Raw genomic sequence first — 19,587 nt, 5'->3', positions numbered from 1 at the left:
GGGAGGTGGGAGGGGGTATTTCCTCATTATCAGGCATTCTGTACCTGCCTGAAGGACTGGGTTCAGGGTAGGGGTTGAATTACATTAAAAGCCACCCTGCTTTACCTTTTCTTCTATGACCGCCAACCCTTTGGCCTGGACTCTTGGTGATCTAGTGGGTGCATTCAACAACTACCGCTCCTCCTGCAGAAACATATTCAACTGCACAATATGTGTAAGAGGTTATATTCACAATCCACACTGAATTGAAAAGTCTTAATTATTGGTGTTGTCACCATTTTCTGCTTTTTACTTGAGATACGCACTTGGGTTCAATACTACTGGCCACTCCATTAGCAGACTACATGTGTATTAAAATCAATTGTCAGCTGTTGCTCAATGCAAGCCCTCACCTCTAAGTGGTGTGGGTTCAGGCCTTATTCCAAAAACATGAGTGCTGCATTACAGTCTGTCGTCCCAGTGCTGCACTCAGAGGTGTCAGTTTTGAGCAGCATGTTAAGTCACTCTCGGGTCTCCCCTCTAATATGGATGCAAACCAATCCACTGTATTTATTAAAGAATAGTAGTGCAGTCCTGCTGAGTGTCCTTGTCAAAATCATTTCTCAATCAATATCACTAAAACAAGGTGACAACAATTCAAATTTACCTTGTTTTACATAATTTGTAAAAGATGCTATATTAACACAAATCTTCTTTTGTGTCTCCTCTGTTAAATAGCTACTTAAACAATAACATGACCTGCGGTTATCAATGAGAATCTTTATTCTGTATAACTGATATTGGAATATTTGCAGATGTTCTCATCTGAGTTCTTTTATCTTTACAAAAAGAGAATTAAAAAGTTCATCAAGACAAGGCACTTCAGGCTAATAATTGCTGTACTTGATGTAAAATGCAGAACTGAACAGGAGATACAGTTTTCACAGAAATAAACATCAAGTTTCATACACTTTATGATGAAAACAATGAAGACAGTTTACTAAATCTGAGCATGTTCTCATCTTCTCCAGCTGTGTTTGTTCAGGCTTTTAAAATGCAAACCAAGATTTTGTTGCTACTGTGAGAACATCACCTTTGTGCATCTGGAGAGGATGGCATCAGGAGACTTCCTGTACTATTAGCAGAGCTTTCAGTTCCATTGCAATGTTTATCTGGCTTCCCCTTAAATATACATATGATACTCATCTCAACTACTATTTGTTCCACATTCCCTGTTTTCTTCTCAGTAAAGAAGTCTCTCCTAACTCTCCTGTTGGATTTATTGTTGATTACCTGAGGTTTATGTAATTTAACTTCCATTTCCCCTGCAAGGGAAAACATATTTTCTATTTTCTCAAACCTACTTGATAATTGCAAAGGTCTCTATTAGGAGACCCTTTGGTTAGACTTCTCTTTTTGAGAAATAAAAGGAACTTGTGCCCGGTGCTTTGAGTTTTGGTTAACCCAGTTACAGTGCAAGTTTAATATCATGTTTATGCTTTTCAGTTTGCACAGTATTCCTCCCTCTGATTAGCTCATTAGTCATTTTAATCAGAATATTAGCCATCCTAGTTGAAAAGTGCTTACTTATCAATTAAAAGAAATTGTTGAATCATCTAATTTAGGACAAATCTTCTGCTCCTGGTGTTTGGGAGCTTGAGGTGGGAAGGGTTCTTAATTAGGTGGTGTGTTAGTGCACCCAAAGCCTGCCACTTTATCACCTCCACCAGAATTAAGCCCTTGGCAAAAAGGCCGATGACATTCTTACTCCTTTGCTAATTGAGGCCCTTAAGTTTTATTTTATATTTATGCATTAAATGTGGGCATTTCTGGCTAGGCCAAAATTTATTTCCCATTCCTAATCACCTTCTAGAATGTGATGTTGAGCTGCTTTCTTAAACTGCTTCAATCTATCTGGTGTGGATACATCCACATTGCTGTTAGAAAGGATGTTCCGGAAGTTTGATCCAGTATTTGTGAAGAAACCATGATTATATTTCCAAATGGTGTATGGCTTGCTGGGGAGCTAACATGTGGTGTTCCCATGTATTTGCTACCCTTGTCCTTTTAGGTCGTGGAGGCCATGGGTTTGGAAGGTTCTGCCAAAGGAGCTGTGATGAGTTTCTGCAGTGCATAATGTAGATGGTGTACACTGTTACCATTGTGTATTATTGGTGGAGGGAGTGAATGTTTAAAGTGGTGGAGAGGGTGTCAGTCTTGCAGGTTGCTTTGCTTTGGAATGTGTCAGGCTTCAGCATTGTGAGCTGCTGTCATCCAGGCAAGTAGGGAGAATTCAGTCATCCTCCTGATTTATGCCTTATAAATAGTGGACAGACTTTGGACAGTTAAGGGACAGTTACTGAAGAATTCTAATACTCTAACCTATTGTTCTAGTCACAGCTAGCCCAGTTCAGTTTTGACCTCCAAGGATGTTAATATTTTAGTGATTGTAACGTCATTGAATGGCAAAAGCAGTTGTTTGAATTTTCTATTGTTATAGATGGCCATTGCCTTGCATTTATGTGGCAAGAATGGTATTTGCCACTTATCAGCCCAAGCCTGAATAAATCCAGTTCTTGCTGAATATGGTGGTGACTGTTTTAATACCTGAGAGTCATGAATGGTGCTAAACATTGTGTGATCGTTGATGAACATCCCACCTTTGACCTTATGATGGAAGCAACAGTAGTGTTTGGGTGTAAGACAATATTGTTGTCTTTGAAATATTGTATACCGACATTTCAACCAGGTTATGACTCAGAACATTTTTACTCAGATGCTGTTACTATATGAGACAAGCAAAGGACTGGGGTTCAAACTTCTTTTTATTAAAACACTCTCAAGTTAAAGAAACAAATCTTACACAATAAATTAACTTTTCCTAATCTAGACTGACTGCTGGAAAAATACATTATGTTACTTGCTGTGGTGAACTTATTTGAGCAGCTGGATCCGATTCACTCAACTCCATCGACAGGGCATTCACATGGATCTTGCACTGAGTCTTTGCCAAGAGAATGACTGCCAGGAGTCCCTTCTTATCCTCCCCTTTCTGAGCCCTTCTGGATTGTTCTCCCTTCTGAGCACTTTTGGATTGGTCAGCCCAAAACTGGGGAATACCCAAACATAATGTCTCTCCCTATTGTTCTAGCTGAGTACAACTTAAAGAGTTTAAGGTCATTACAATTCTTCCATTATTAAGGTCGACCACCTTTGTTCAAAATGCAAGACAGGTCTGGGCTGATCCTTGGTTACTTTTGACCTGTGGTAACCTAGGGCTGTTTGCATTCCATGAAGCCTTGCTTACAAAAACTGTTTAGCTGATTTTATGCTGGGCCTTGTTGCTTAGGCCATTGGCCACTTGGCCACAGTCCCTCCTCTTGATCCCATGAACCTCAGTGAATACGATCACGCAACCCAAGTCGAGTTTTCTTGGCAACAAGCATCTGAGTCTCAGCTAGTCAGCCCAAAACTACCCTGAGGAACTCTTGCCGTGATGTCTTGGGACTAAGGTGATAGATCTCCAACAACCATAACCATTTTCCTCTCTATGAACTGTGCTCAACCAGCAGAGGTTATCTTCCACTGATCTCATTGACTTCAGTTTTACAAGAGTCACAGAGTCACAGAGATGTACAGCTAGGAAACAAACCCTTCAGTCCAATTCATCCATGTTGACCAGATATCCTAAATTAATCTAGTCCCATTTGCCAGCATTTGGCCCATATCCCTCTAAACACTTCCTATTCATGTAGCCATCCAGATGCCTTTTAAATATGGTAATTGCACTAGCCTCCACCACTTACTCTGGCAGCTCATTCCATGCACGCACTTCTCTCTGTGTGAAAAGGTTGCCCCTTAGTTCCCTTTTAAATCTCATCCCTCTCACCTTAAACCTATGCCCTCTAGTTTTGGACTCCCCTACACTGGGGAAAAGATCTTGCCTGTTCACCCTATCCATGCCCGCATGATTTTATAAACTTCTATAAGGCCACCCCAAGCCACCAACCCTCCAGGAAAATAACCCCAGCCTATTCAGTCTCTCCCTATACCTCAAACCCTCCAACTCTGGCAACACCCTTGTAAATCTTTTCTGAACCCTTTCACATTTCACAACATCTTTCCTATAGCTAGGAGAACAGAATTGAATGCAGTATTTCAAAAGTAGCCGAAGCAATGTCCTGTACAGCAGCAACATGACATCCCAACTTCTATACTCAATGCACTGACCAGTAAAGTCAAGCTTTTCACCTTCTTCACTATCCTGTTTACCTGCAACTCCACTTTCAAGGAGCTATGAACCTGGACTCTTTGTTTGGCAACACTCCTCAGGTCCTTAACACTAAGTGTATACATCCTGCCTTTCCAAAATGAAGCTCCACACATTTAGCTACATTAAACTCTATCTGCTGCTCCTCAGCCCATTGGTTCATCTGATCAAGGCCCCGTTGTACTCTTGAGATAACCTTCTTGGCTGACCACTACACCTCCAATTTTCGTGTCATCTGCAAACTTACTAACCATACCTCCTATATTCACATCCAAATCATTGCAATAAATGACAAAAAGCAGTGGACCCAGCATTGACCCTTAAGGCCTCCAGTCCAAAACGCAACCCTTCACCACCACCTTCTCTCCTACTGTTGAGCCAGTTATGTAACCAGATGTCTAGTTCTCCCTGCATTCGATGTGATCTAACCTTGCTAACCAGTCTACCATATGGAACCTTGGCAAACGTATTACTGAAGTCCATATGGACCACGCCCACCTCTCTACCTTAATCAATCCTTTTCGTCACTTCCTCAAAAAACTCAGTGAATTTGGTGAGACACAATTTCCCACACACAATGCCACGTTGACTATCCCTAATAAGTCCTTGCCTTTCCAAATACATGTAAAAGGGCTGATTGATAGCTCTACTCAGACAGCTGTTGCCTTGGTGTCATATCACCTCTTGAGTTCACCTCTTTTGGAGCAAGAATTTAATGAGGTCGGGAGCTGAGTTGCCCTGGAGAAACCAAAACTGAACATCATTGAGCAAGTCTTGCTAAGTAAGTAGAGTGCCATTTGATAGCACTGAAAAGCCCCTTCACCACTTTGGTGATGATTGAGAGTGGACTGATGAGGTGGAAATTGACTGAGTTAGTTTGTTCTTTGTCTTGTTTTAGCCTTACTGAAATAGTTTGACTTGGGTATGGCTAGTTCTGAAGCAGAATTCTTCTGTTCCGTTGCTTGAAGGTTGTCAGGGAATTTCCACTTTGCAGTTTACATTGGCTGTCAGATGGAGTGCATTGTATTGGCTGAAGTCTAGCATCGGTGATGCTTTGGAACTCTGAAAGAGGCCAAGGTGGATCATCCACTTAACATTTCTGACAGAAAATGGTTACAAATGTTTCAGCATGCCCCATCATTAAAGATTTGTGGAGTTTCCTCCAACTGTTAATGGTTTAATTGGTCACTGATATTCACAGCTGGATGTAGCAGAATAGAAAAGCCGAGATCTGATCCATAATCAGTGGGATTGCTTAGCTTTGAGAATTGTATGTTGCTTAAGCTGCTTGGTATGTAAGTAGTCCTATGTTGTAGCTTCAGCTGATTGACACATTATTTTTGGCATGTTTGGTGCTGCTCGTGGAATTCCCTCCTGCATTCTTCATTGAATCAGGATTGATTTTGTTGGTAGTTAGTAATGATAGAATTGGAGTATGCAAGGCCATGATGGAGTTACATGTTATGGTTGAATACAATTCTGCTTATTATGACCTGGGGTATCTTGCATTTTGAGTTGCTAGAACTGTTCAACATCTATCCTGTTTACCACGATGGTCATACCATACAATACATTGGAGAGAGACCTTAATACGAAGACTGAAATCCATCTCTACTAAGACTGTATGGTGGTCACTTATACCAATACGGTCATGGACAGATACATTTGTGACAGGTAGATTGATGAGAATGGGGCCAGATAGGGTTTCTCACCTCACTGGTTCCTTCATCACTGGCATGGTCCAAGTCTAGCAGCTACGCCCTTTCAGACCCAACTAGCTTGGTCAGTAGTAATGCTACCGATCCATTATTCATGATGGCCATTGAAGACTCTGACCCAGATTACATTCTGTTCTTTTACCACTTTCAATGCTTCTTTCACTTTGTCTTCAATGTGGAAAGTACAGATTTGCCAGCTGATGGTGACTGTAGGTGCCAATCAGCAGGTGGTCTCCTTGCCCATATTTGATATGATACCATGAGTCTGCATGGATTCCAGAATCAATGTTGAGAATTCATAGGACAACTACCTTCACTGTGTCACCACCTCTGATAGGTATGTCCTGCTGATAATATATATGTATACATACCAATGTCAGGGTGGTTTCTGGAGCTTTATATGATACAAGGTATTATTTGCTGAGTATGACTATGCTTGCTGTTGTTTGTTTTTGCTCGATTAAGATGGTTGCAAGATGGACAAGGTTGGCTTTTGCTGATATTGTTTCTAGTCCATAGGCTAAGCTTCTTAGAAAAATAACAGACCTGTCAGAAGAAACTGTCAATATTATCAAGGCATTTACAACTCCTGCTGTTAACATTTTTGTAACAGAAATCAGGAAAAGAATCAGTTGAAAAACATAACTTGCTATTTTAAAATGTCTATTGACATAAGCCTTAAGGCTACTTCTACTGGATTAGGGCTGTCTGATTGATTTCAGAATTTTCCATTATCAGAGTAGTGCCTGTAATTTCTCAGTTTAACTGATAGCTCCAAATGGTTATAGATGCTTTTAAACTGTATTATGAATTCCAATGCTCCTTGTTATGAAGGATTTTGCATTTGAATGCAATCTTTTGTGGCTATAAACAGTTATGTACTTGAAGGAAGTTTAAAGTCGTTTTTTTTATGAATCAGTTTAATTTAAATAAAGTCTGCCAGAGACACTTAAAACTTCATATTATTTCATACTGCCATGGATCCTGAACTCTGACCATTGTGGATGCAGTGTGAGACGACATGGGAGGTGTAAGGGCAAAACGTGTTGGATACAGTCATGGATTGACATGATTTAGCTATAAGTTGGTAGAGGAACGGCGATGGAAGGGGGGGTGATGGATTGAGAGGACGAAGGGCCATGAGTTGTGAGTTGGGGAGAAGAGTTTGGCATGAGGTTATGAAGTTGTGGGAAGTGGGTGAGGGACATGAGGTGGCATGGGTTGGTATGAATGGGGCTTGGACAGTGTGTGGCGGTGATGGTTGGAGGGCTGTTTTATGTTTTATATTTAAATTTCAAACACAATACCAAGTCAGGCCCCACAACCAGCCCACCTCCTCAGCTGGCAGGTTCTGCACTCTTTCCCAGAGAACCTGACCACCCAGAATGTGAATCCCAACTTCTGGAAAACTTGCTCCTGGGTCAGATTTTAAAAGCCTGTATTCTATACCCAGTAGTTGGGATTGAGCCCTACAAGGTTTTAATCATTCCTATAAGAAATTTGTGCAGATATGACTGTTCAAAGAGACATTCAGAAAGAAAACCCAATGACTAAGACTGTTGTTTGAAGATTGTCTAACAAGGAAATATTCTGTTACTCTACTATTTTGATGTAAAAGTCAGAAAGCACATTTGACCATTTGATATTTTCAAGGGAATGTTCTTAATGACTCCATGAGGAGGTGTCAGAGTCTAAGCAAGGCAAGACTTCCGAACGCTGAAACCAATATATAGACATTTATTAAAACCCAAAGGAACTGCGGATGCTGTAAATCAGGAACAAAAACAAAGCTGCTGGAAAAGCTCAGCAGGTCTGGCAGCATCTGTGGAGGAGAAAATAGAGTTAATGTTTCGGGTCCGATGACTGACTTCTGAGGAAGGGTCACTGGACCCGAAACGTTAATTCTGTTTTCTCCTCCATAGATGCTGCCAGACCTGTATAGACATTTATTGATCCTTTTCTGTCCTGAATTTCCTAATGTTTAAATTTTGGTATAATAGAGGCAGCTCACTGTTGAAGAAATTTATTTTCTTAAATACACTGGAGCACATCAGAGACAGGACACTTATGTTAACAGATTATCACTACAATTTGAGAATGTTTCAAGTGTACTTACTTTGCAGAACGGTTGGATGTAAAATCATTGTGAAGTTGTCCTCCTGGTTCTTGTAGTTAATGTCTCAGCCTTGATTGCTGTCTGTTTAGAACCATGATCCTGTTTTCAAACAGTTGTACATTTTTCTTATCAATATTTCACACATTTTGTATCACATAGCAATTATGATAATTTAGTTCTCACATGTTTGGCAAGCGTAGAAATCCTATTCCACACCACTGCCCTGACCCATCTTTCTTTTTAATCCCGTTACCATTTGCCTTGCGTATCATTACTTTAGTCCTTTCTTTTTTCCTCCTTATCCCCTTTCCTTGCCTTCCTAATTGGTTAAACCCTGTTCAGTCTTTAACGGCGGCCAGTTCTATTCAAAGATTGTTCACGAGAAACATTGGGCTGGACATTTTAAACATCCTCTAGGGGTGTTTTCAACAGTGGGAAGACATGTCAAATAATGTGGGTGCTCAGTCCATGACCCTTGAGACCACCCCCATAGCAAGTAGGATATATATATTATTATATGCACCACATGTATGTGTATATAGACTATGCCCTCTAGTTTTGGACTCCCCTATATATAAATAAATAAATATATAAATTAAAAAATATATAAATAAATAACTAAGGGTCAATTTAATTGACCCAATATTACCCCGATCTATCTCATAATACAGTTTGCACTGGCAGGTGGGTATGGGCAACTTGCTTTATAAAATTATTTTAAGAGTAGTGGCAAGGAAGAGGGGTACCATCATCAAAGGATTCTCTTTGCTCATTGGAACATTTAAAACCCGCCCTACACCCTGGTCCCCTCTCCCTAAGGTGCCAAACTTTGCCTCCCCTACCCAATACCTGTAACTGATCGGATGCAGGGTCAATTGGACTGCTTCATCTTGGAGCAGCCTATCATCCACAACCGAGGTCTGGCGTTGCTGGGACTGCCGGAGCTGCAAGCCTGGGACCCCCAGAGGCTGGGAGTTTCTATTGAGGGGCAGAGATTTCACTCAGAACTAATTTCAGCCACTCCCTCAGCATATAATGGCTGTGGTCCAGAGTTCTTTTCAGACTGCCAGCTAGCTGCTGACTTCCTTGTGGGTGAGCAAGCTACCTGTTGTCCCTGTAAATGTCTCCTCATTAAGTCCATATTTCCACATAGCTGCTGCCTGCCTGACTTGATGAGTGTTTTCTGTTTTATTCCAGACTTCTAGCATCTCTAGTACTGTTGTATTTTTAAAAATCAAGATAAGGTTGGTTGCTATGAGCAACTGATCTCAAAGCATTCTTACTAAGTTCTCCTAAAGACATTATCTTGGATTAAGTCGTTACGTGCATATAACTTATTTCAACTTTTAGTTTAATCTGCCAGGCAGTGTAATTAAAATTATAGGATACCATACCATCATTACTTTTGCTCGAATCTTCCTTAATCTATCCACTCTCAAAAGCTCTTAAGTATCAGTAAACATAAAGTGGTCAGGTAAATATAGATTTTAACTTCTAGAAAGGCAGGAACAGACAGGCAAGAAGACTGTGCGATCATTCTGCTGGTAAATTGCCCTTTGGAAATGAGCTAACATGCTTGCTACTGCTGGTAAAGTTAGCTTGGGCTGGCCAGCTCCCCTACTGGGAGACTAAAATGGTTTTACAATTCAAGACCTTCTAACTTGTGCCACTTTCTTGTCACACTTCACCTGCTGGCTCCAAAAACCAAAAGCTTTCACTTAACTAGTGGGCGACACAAAAGCTTTCATTGGTCATAGTGATAATGTCAGACTTGTAATGTCTCTGTCTTACTGGTTAAGAGCCAAAGTTTACAGCAATTACTGAGGCAACAGTAAACTGGCTTTCTTCAGATTTAAGGTTTCTTATTACTGCAGAGAAAAGAGATACTCCTGCCCTTGCAGAGATCTGATGACTTCTCCCAAGCTTTTTCAGCTACCAGCGAGCCAATCACACATTTATTGGCAGAAGAAGACCTTTGTCATTAATAACTGATCACCATATCACAGACCAATCAGTTACTTATTGCCAGCTGAAGATCCGTTCATTCACACCTCTTGGCACCAGCTTATCTGTAACCAGACTTCCACTACTGCTTAATCAAGCTTGCCACAGAGAACTGCTGGGGCAGAGTCCTTATGTATATTTACGGCCGAGATTTTTGATCTGTAGGAGAATCAAGGGTTATGAGGAAAGGACAGGAAAGTGGAATTGAGAAGCGTCAGGTCAGCCATGATGCCTTTGAATGGTGGATCAGTCTTGAGGGGCTGAATGGCCTACTCCTGTTCCTATTTCTAATGCTTTTATGCAATATAAACTGTGTAGTGCTGTGTAAATAGCAACTACAATGAGTGTCAGATTACTTGCTGATAAAGAGTGCAGCAATCCTTCAACAATCCTTGGTTTTTCTTTAAATGGTTCTTTTCTTATTTCAGTCCACAATCAAAAAGATAGATAAATATAAAAGATACAATCTTTGCAACATCATCAGCACAACTTACTGTCCTGCTGATTGAGAACTATCTGAGGAACGAACTGCTTTTCTGGATCATCTGTACCCACCTGAATAGAATTCAGCAACTCTATTTTATTCACAAGAACTAGTCATGATGTAGTTTTCTGACCTTATTGTCAAATTAAAGGAAATCAGAATGAATTTCAGTGAAATTTAATGACTGTGCATCAATTTAGCTTCAGAAAAAATTGGTTCACTTCCAGCCCCCATCTTCTAATTTAGATATGAAATGATTGTAACAATAATTATATCTGGGTCCTTTGACAGACATGACTTCTCAGCTTCCTTGAGAATTATAATCATTTAGGATACAACTGGTAAACTGCTTAATTCCCATGGAGTGTTGTATTTTCAAATACCACCAGTTCCAGCATATAGTGTTCTGGTTAGGGCAGTTCACTGCCATCAATCCTTGTTTATCTATGCTCAATCTAAGATCTGCCTAATTATCAGTGGTAGAGGATAGACCATTGGTGTGTCTAAACAGAAGAGGCATTTGCCTTATATAACAAGGTAGTACTATTGTGTAGTAAACTTGTTATAGAAACAAACATAGAAATTGCTGGAAAAGCTCAGCAGATCTGGCAGCATCTGTGGAGAAAAATCAGAGTTAATGTTTTGGGTCACGTGACCCTTCCTCAGAACCCTTTTGTTCTTTCAGTTTTTATTTAGTAATCGGTATAGTTTACATTAGCTTTCTGGGTATAATTACTCAGGATTTCTTTTTAATTTAACCTATTTTTCTTATCAACCTGTTCAGACATGTTGTTACACACCTCTGGAGCAGGTGGGACTTGAATCCGGACCTCTCTGTTTAGGGGTATGGACTCGACCACTCCACCACAAGATGGCCCTCCTAATTACTAAGCAGTCTTAGGAGCAAACCAAAATACAGCTGCTCTCTTCACTCCACTGTCTCCAACCAAAACTGCACAAAACGTTATCAGATCGGGTGAGCTCAGTGCAATGTGAACAGAAACTCTCCAGAACCATTTTCTTCTCCAACAAAAGCTACTGAATCACCAGATCGCTGTAATTGGGCATTTATCTTAATATGTGAGCAGCTAACTTTCAACAAACACCATTAATTTTTCCACCTTCTGCAGAGGGTTTTGATGTTATCACAAAAATAAAGGTCCTTGAAAAGGTAGTAATATCTGGATTACTCCCGGTGCCACGAGCCAGTGAGAGTGGGAATAGGAGGATAGAGCAGATGAATGCGTGACTGAGGAGCTGGTGCAGGGGAGAAGGATTCACATTTTTGGATCATTGGAATCCCTTTTAGGGGAGATGTGACCTATATAAGAAGGACAGATTGCACCTGAATTGGAAGAGGATTAATACTGGCGGGGAGATTTGCTAGAGCTGCTCGAGGGGGTTTAAACCATTAAGGGGGGGGGGTGGGGGGTGGGGGTGGGGGACGCGGGGTGGGGGTGGGGGTGGGGGTTGGGGATGGGGACCCAGGGAGAGGGTGAGGAAAGTGATCAGTCAGAGACTGGTACAGTTGGGAAAAGGAACAAGTCAAACAGTCAGAGTAGGCAGGAACAAAGCAGAGAGTGAGGTAGGACTGATAACTTAAAGTACATTTATTTCAATGCAAGAGTCCTAACAGGTAAGGCAGATGAATTCAGGGCATGGTTGGAAACATGGGGCTGGGATATCAGTGCAATTACAGAGATGCGGCTCAGGGATGGACAGGACTGGCAGCTTAATGTTCCAGTGTACAGATGCTATAGGAAGGATAGAAAGGGGTGGCAAGAGAGGAGGGGGAGTGGCATTTTTGATTAGTGATAACGTTATAGCTGTACTTAGGGAGGATATTCCTGGGCAGATGTCCAGGAAATTATTTGGGTAGAAATAAGAAAGGGATGATCATCTTATTGGGATTGTATTATTGATTCCCAAACAGTCATTGAGAAATTGAAAAACAAATTTGTAACAAGATCTCAGTTATCTGTAAGAATAATAGGTTGGTTATGATGGGGGATTTTAACTTTCCAAACATAGACTGGCCCTGCTAAAGCATTAAGGGCTTGGATAGAGAGGAATTTTTTTAACTGTGTACAAGAAAAATTTCTGATTCAGTATGTGGATGTACCTACTAGCGAGAAGGTACAAAACTTGACTGGAAATAAGACAAGGCAGCTGACTGAGGTGTCAGTGGGGGAGCACTTTGGGGCCAGTGACCATAATTCTCATAGTTTTAAAATAGTGATGGAAAAGGATAGACAAGTTAAAGTTCTAAAGTGGAGGAAGGCTAATTTTGACAGTTTTAGGCAAGAACGTTCAAAAATTGATTGGGGGCAGATGTTTGCAGGTAAAGGGACAGCTAGAAAATGGAAAGCCTTCGAAAATGAGGAAACAAGAGACACTATGTTCCTGTTAAGGTAAAGGGCAAGGCCGGTAGGTGTAGGGAATGCTGGATAATTGGAAAATTTGAGGTTTTGGTCAAGAAAAAGAAGGAAGCATATGCCAGATATAGACAGCAGAGATTGACTGAATCCCTAGAAGTGTATAAAGGCAGTAGGAGTACACTTAAGAGGGAAATCAGGGGGGCAAAAAGGGGACACGAGATAGCTTTGGCAAATAGGGTTAAGGAGAATCCAAAGGGATTCTAGAAATACATTAAGGAAGAAAGAGTAACGAGGGAGGGAACAGGGCCCCTTAAAGAATAGCACGGCAACCTATGTTTGGAACTGCAGGAGATAGGGCAGATACTAAACGAGTATTTTGCATCAGTGTTTATTGTGCAGAAGGATATGGAAGATATAGAACGTGGGGAAATATATAATGATATCTTGAAAAATGGCCATACTACAGAGTGCTGGATGGCTTAAAATACGTTAAGGTGGATAAATCCCCAGGACCTGATCAGGTGAACCCCACAACTCTGTGGGATGATGGGCCCCTTGCTGAGATATTAGTACAATCGACAGCCACAGGTGAGGTGCAGAAGACTAGAGTTTGGCTAACGTAGTGCCACTTTTTAAGAAAGGTGGTAAGGAAAAGTCAGGGAACTACAGACCAGTGAGCCTGACATCGGTGGTGGGCAAGTTGTTGGAGGGCATCCTGAGGGAAAAAATTTACATGTATTTGGAAAGATAAGGACTGAATAGGGATAGCCAACATAAGCTTTGTGCATGGGAAATCATGTCTCACTAACTTGATTGGGTTTTTTGAAGTAACAAAGACAATTGATGAGGGCAAAATGATGAATGTGATCAGTATGGACTTCAATAAGGTGTTCGACAAGGTTCCTCATGGTAGTCTAATTAGCAAGGTTAGATCACATGGAATACAGGGAGAAGTAGCCATTTGGATACAGAAGTAGCTCAAAGGTAGAACACAGGTGGAGGGTTGGTGGAGGGTTGCTTTTCAGACTGGAGGTCTGTGACCAGCGGTGTGCCACAAGAATCAGTGCTGGGTCCATTGCTTTTCCTCATGTATATAAATGATTTGGGTGTGAACATAGGAGGTATGGTTAGTAAGTTTGCAGATGGCATCAAAACTGGAGGTGTAGTGGACAGTGAAGAAGGTTACCTAGAGTACAACGGGATCTTGATCAAATGGGCCAATGGGCCAACGGGCCAAGGGGTGGCAGATGGAGTTTAATTTAGATAAATGTGAGGTGCTGTATTTTGAAAAGCATATCAGGGCAGGACTTATATACTTAATGGTAAGGTCCTGGGGAGTATTGCTGAACAAAGAGACCTTGGGGTGCAGGTTCATTGTTCTGTGAAAGTGGAGTCGCAGGTAGACAGGATAGTGAAGACGGTGTTTTGTATTCGTGCCTTTATTGGTCAATGCTTTGAGTATAGCAGTTGGGAGGTCATGTTGTGGCTGTACAGGACATTGGTTAGGCCACTTTGGAATACTGCATGCAGTTTTAGTCTCCCAGGTATAGGAAGGAGGTTGTGAAACTTGAAAGGGTTTAGAAAAGAGTTACAAGGATGTTGCCAGGGCTGGAGGGTTTGAGCTGTCAGGACAGGCTGAATAGGCTGGGGTTATTTTCCCTGGAGCATTGAAGGTTAAAGGGTGACCTTATAGATGTTTATAAAATCATGAGGGGCATGGATTGGGTAAATAGACAAGGTCTTTGCCCCGGGATGGAGGAATCCAAAACTAGAGGGCGTAGGTTTAAGGTGAGAGGGGAAAGATTTAAAACGGATCTAAGGGACAACTTCTTCATGCAGAGGGTGGTTTGTGTATGGAATGAGCTGCCAGCGGAAGCGGTGGAGGCTGATACAATTACAACATTTACAAGGCATCTGGATGGATCTATGAATAAGAAGGGTTGGAGAGATATGAGCCAAATGCTGGCAAATAAGACTAGATTTATTTAGGAAATCTGGTTGGCATGGACAAGTTGGACCAAGGGATCTGTTTCTGTGCTGTACCTCTCTGTGAATCTGTAACATTTTGTTTTGTTTGCCAATTAAACTTCATCAAATGAACACAGCATAACATAAGACAATATGAAGTAAATTATGATAAGACAGAGGATACACTGTTCTTTGTTGATAAGGTGGATCACATTGCTACGGCAAGCTGTTTTTATTGAAGGTCACAAAGCTCAATTGCTAAGTAATCAAAGACCAAGGTCATCATTGCAAAATGCAATTGCAGAACTCTGGTTGTCTTTATTTCATATCATAACTGATGAATTCAGTTAAGGTTAAAATATTCTGATGCCTGTCTTAGATTAATTTCATTTTCTGAGGGGATCATACATTCCAAGAATCTGCCTTATTCTTGTTATGTTCTTAGATGTGGCACAAATTTGCAATTTCATGGAGTTAGATGGTGAGAACGCACATTAGATGTACAGTTTCATTACATCAAATAGGAAAAAGTTTAATGTGGCAAATTTAATGCATGAGTCAATGGTATTGTTAAAACAAATTTTGTTCTTATTCAACAGTCGATATATTACTGATGCAAGTTAGGAAGAACTTACAATGACGTTTATTACAAAAATGAAACACTGCAATATTTAAAATACGTTTTTAAGCATAACAATTTGTTCATAATGTCTTACAGAACTATGGGATATAGGAATAGATTCATAAAGATTCCCAATGGCCATTTATGGATTGAAGGAGATCATCATGGACACAGCTTTGACAGCAATGCTTTTGGACCTGTAAGTTTATTCTTTTTCTCCTTCTTCAGTCAGCTAAATGAATGTTGTACTTGCAGCAACCAAAACCATGAAATAATGGAAGAAGTAATTCAAATAGACTCTGCAAATTGCTCAATTAGCTTCGTACATATAATTCAGAACTGGGTATCTTAATAGACATAGAATGATGTTACGACGTGCTGTATTTTCATTTGACTACTTAATGACTTTCTGTAAAGCATGGAAAGTTATCAGAAATTGTAGAACAAGTAAATGCAGTTTAATAAAGGGGCATATTTCTTACAGCAGACATTTACCAATAATTAAATAATAAAATGAATATTAAGGCATGTGCACTGGAAAGAAATACTTTGAAGTGAAATTCTGTTGCTGTATTGCATTTATCATGGAACCATGCTGTAATTTCCACAAAAACTCCATTGGTGAAAAATAACCAGCCCTTTAAAGTCATTTACATTGTTGCAAATAACTATTTGTGTTATAATTTTAGTTTTAGAAATTAGTTTTACTGCGAAACATGGGTTAAGTGCATTTGGAGCATATGATGTACATTATACTTAACAGTTTGGAGTCATTTTGGTTTAAGAGCTTACCCAATTTGTTTCATTGAATCGAAGTAGAAGAGCTGGTTTGTTTTGTGAATTACTGTAAATTAGCTTTAATGTGTTCAGTGAATTCTGAAGGCACTAAAATCCACTAGTTCCGTGTAGTCGACATTTTCTTAAGGATGGTGGGTCTTAAGGTTCTCTGGTTTCGATTGATTGGGGGATGCTTTTGCTGGAAGACATAGTGGCACCTTGGAGAGAGTGCTAAAGCAAAGAAGTGGCTTCAGTCAACATGCGTGTTGTTGTCAGCAGATTCAGTTAGGGCAGGAAGAGACACTGGGAGCTATTTATAGTTCAGCACTGTTGATGATGGTATAAAAGAAGCCTAGAAATTGTATATGCTTGATGCAGCTAAAAAATATGAGAGCTCGGAGAAATCACAGGGGGTAATGGCAGCTTAGTGACAGCTTCATTGTCTATAAAAGAGCTGGCATTGTGTCTAGGAGTTAGAGCTGTAGTGCATCTTTGGGAACTTCAGGGGACTGCAGTGTCAGGAGAAGTGATTAAGCTACCTTAACATGAGCAGTCAATGAGATAATCGATGATGGAGAGACTTTTGAGGGAGTTTGAAGGCTGGATCTTCCAAGAGTAAAGAATTGAAATCTCTTGTAAAGGAGACAATGGCTAGAATTTTCCAATTTTCCCACAAGAGTGGTGGCGGGCATCATAAAATGTGGGATACCCCCAACCATTGTAAATGGGAAAGCCCACTGGACTTTGTACTTGTCAGCCACCTAAGATGGTCACCCACTTGACTTTGTGTTTGATCACTTCCTGTGACAGCATTATCTTGCCCTGTCTGAAGTTGTCAGTCAATCAGATGCCAGCAGTCACAGTCAGCATTGCGTCTGAGACCAAGGCTGCTATTGGCATGGTAACCATGGAATTTAGGAGCATTGGACAGGCCACTCTGATTTGGGAGGGAGTGGTGATGAGATGGTGTAGGTGATAGAGTGAGGTATGGTGGGTGGAAGTGGGGGGTTGGTGTTATTACAAGAATGTGGCTTTCATGGCCACCCCTGAATCTTAGTCATGCCCTTAGTCACACTGATTCTGGCAAATTGAGGCACACTCCCATCCCAGTTCCATTTTATCACTTGGGAAGGGTGCCACTGTACTTGCCTGCTAGGAAGAGAATTATAATGAGTGCTTGAAATTACCATTACGTTGTAATTAATTGACTACTTAAGAACCTCAATTGGTGGTGGAAGGGGAAGATTAAGCTTTTGCCTTCCCACCCAAGCTTTAGTTGCTGTAATGGCAGGAATATTGCAGATATCTCCTTATTGTAAGCTTGCCTAATTATCTCCCCATTCTGCCACTTTCCTCAATGCTTTGCTTTATGAGATTTGATGACCTGGAGTGCTCTGTCTTGACCACATCTTCTATTTGATTAGCTCCATTGGGTATTTGTCCAGTTTCTGTTAAATCATTCACCTCATGTTTATTGTGGATATCATAATTATATTATGCTTAATTAACTTTGTTATATAAAGTTTAATTTGTTTATTGAAAACAACAGAATTGTATGGCTTCATTCTTCTAGAAATCACCTGGGACCTCAAGCTTTGTCCAATTCAAACAAAAAAAAATACTGGTTTTTAGCCAGACATTAATATTCAACCCGTCCACCACTGATGCATGGTGGCAGAAGTACATACTACATACAAGACGCACTATAGCAATTTACTGAGGATCCTTTGCCAGCCTCTTCCCAACCTGCAAATTCTACCATCTTGAAGGACGAAGGTAGAAGATGCATGAGAACACAATCGCCTTCAGTTTGCCTCCAAGCCACCCACTAACCTGACTTGGAAATGTATCACTATTCCTTCCATCCAGCGGGTCAAAAATTTGGAACACTCCCAAACAGCACTTTTGGCATACTTAACCTAATAGTCTGTGGTAGTTAAAGAAGAAACTCACTACCACCTTCTCAATGGCAATTAGGGATGGACAAAAAATGCTGACTGATCCAGCAATACCCACAAAAACAACAACAACAACAACAACAACCACCCACACCTTGAGTGAACAAAATAAATAAATAAATTCGGAGATATCCTCAAGGAGCATAACAGCTGACTATTACTGATTAGCCCAAACCTCTCAAGTTGTCACTAACTTTATCCCATATTAGAGATTAATGAGCGTGTTAGCACGAAAATGGGAAAAAAATATAGATTAATGAGGTTAGACCCATGAGTGACAGTAGAACACCCACAATTTTCTGGTTTTTCCCACTTCTTAAACAAGAAATGAACATTTGCTACATCACAGTCCTTAAAAGGACTTACAGTTTCTAAAGAATATTTGGTAAATTCTATTTTGCACTTACTTTTACTCTTCCCAAACTTGGGAGGATGGTTGGGAAGATTACTCTCTTTCTTACATTTATGTTACTCCCCCTGCCCAAGCATGTCTAGAACTTGACAAAACCAAAGTATTAGGATAATGAACTAAAAATCATTATTATTTGATATTTATTATATCACAACCAAAGAATGACTAATGATAACAGTAAAAGGAGAGAAATTCAGGAAGATGAAAATCCCAAATAGTTTTCTGGGTAGAATCTTGTGCTCCTGGAGGTGGTGAGCTGGATGCAGGAAAGTAGGGTGGTGGGATACCCAAATACGTTGCCTTCAACAGAATTAGGTCGAGACTGAGAAGGTGCATGGCCAACCCACCGATACCACTGTTAACTTGGCCCTTAAGAGGCCAATCACTTAACAGCCACTGTTTGTCACTGCAGCGATTGGCTTAGGTCTAAGTGGGCTTGTCATCATTAGGCAACAGGTGACACTGTGAGGGCATCACGTTAGCTGGTGTTGTGTATTTGGGTCTGTAGGGATTCTGGTTTGCGATCAGTAATTTGCGGATTTTTAGGTGGTTCGAATCACCACAGGCCCCTGCTTCCGACACTGGACTTAATTTAGGAATGTGAAGTGAAGAAGGCAGTAGACAGGTGTTTCAGGGCAAAGAATCTCTGTGTTTATTAAAAGCAAAGGTGAGTATATCACAAGAAATAAAAAGAAGCAAAAGTAATAAATAGGGAAATAAAACAAAGGTGAATAAAATACAAGAGATAAAAAGGCAAATCCAAAACAGTGAAACTGATATTATCAGTTATTAACCTAACACAGGCTAATTACTATTAGAAACTAAAAATTAGTTTCAAACACAGACATGTTAATCATATTTCCTGACCTTGGGGTGCCCACACTGTCACCAACCCACTTTC

The 19,587-nt window shown here is 40.5% G+C and overlaps 1 protein-coding gene across 2 annotated transcripts in view; it reads left to right on the top strand.

The window, feature by feature from the left end:
• Positions 1 to 19,587, top strand: part of immp2l (inner mitochondrial membrane peptidase subunit 2) — a 489,386-nt gene that overhangs the window by 335,211 nt on the left and 134,588 nt on the right. For both annotated transcript variants that reach the window (XM_048607792.1, XM_048607791.1), the window contains one exon: positions 15,636 to 15,738. In XM_048607792.1, coding sequence (XP_048463749.1) covers positions 15,636 to 15,738 — 103 coding nt within the window. The remainder of the gene's footprint in view (positions 1 to 15,635; positions 15,739 to 19,587) is intronic.

The sequence above is a fragment of the Rhincodon typus genome, chromosome 18 (assembly GCF_021869965.1).
Source record: "Rhincodon typus isolate 14 chromosome 18, sRhiTyp1.1, whole genome shotgun sequence".
Taxonomy (NCBI): Eukaryota; Metazoa; Chordata; class Chondrichthyes; order Orectolobiformes; family Rhincodontidae; genus Rhincodon; species Rhincodon typus.
The sequence above is the reverse complement of the archived record's forward strand: the minus strand, read 5'-3'. Positions and strand labels throughout refer to the sequence as shown.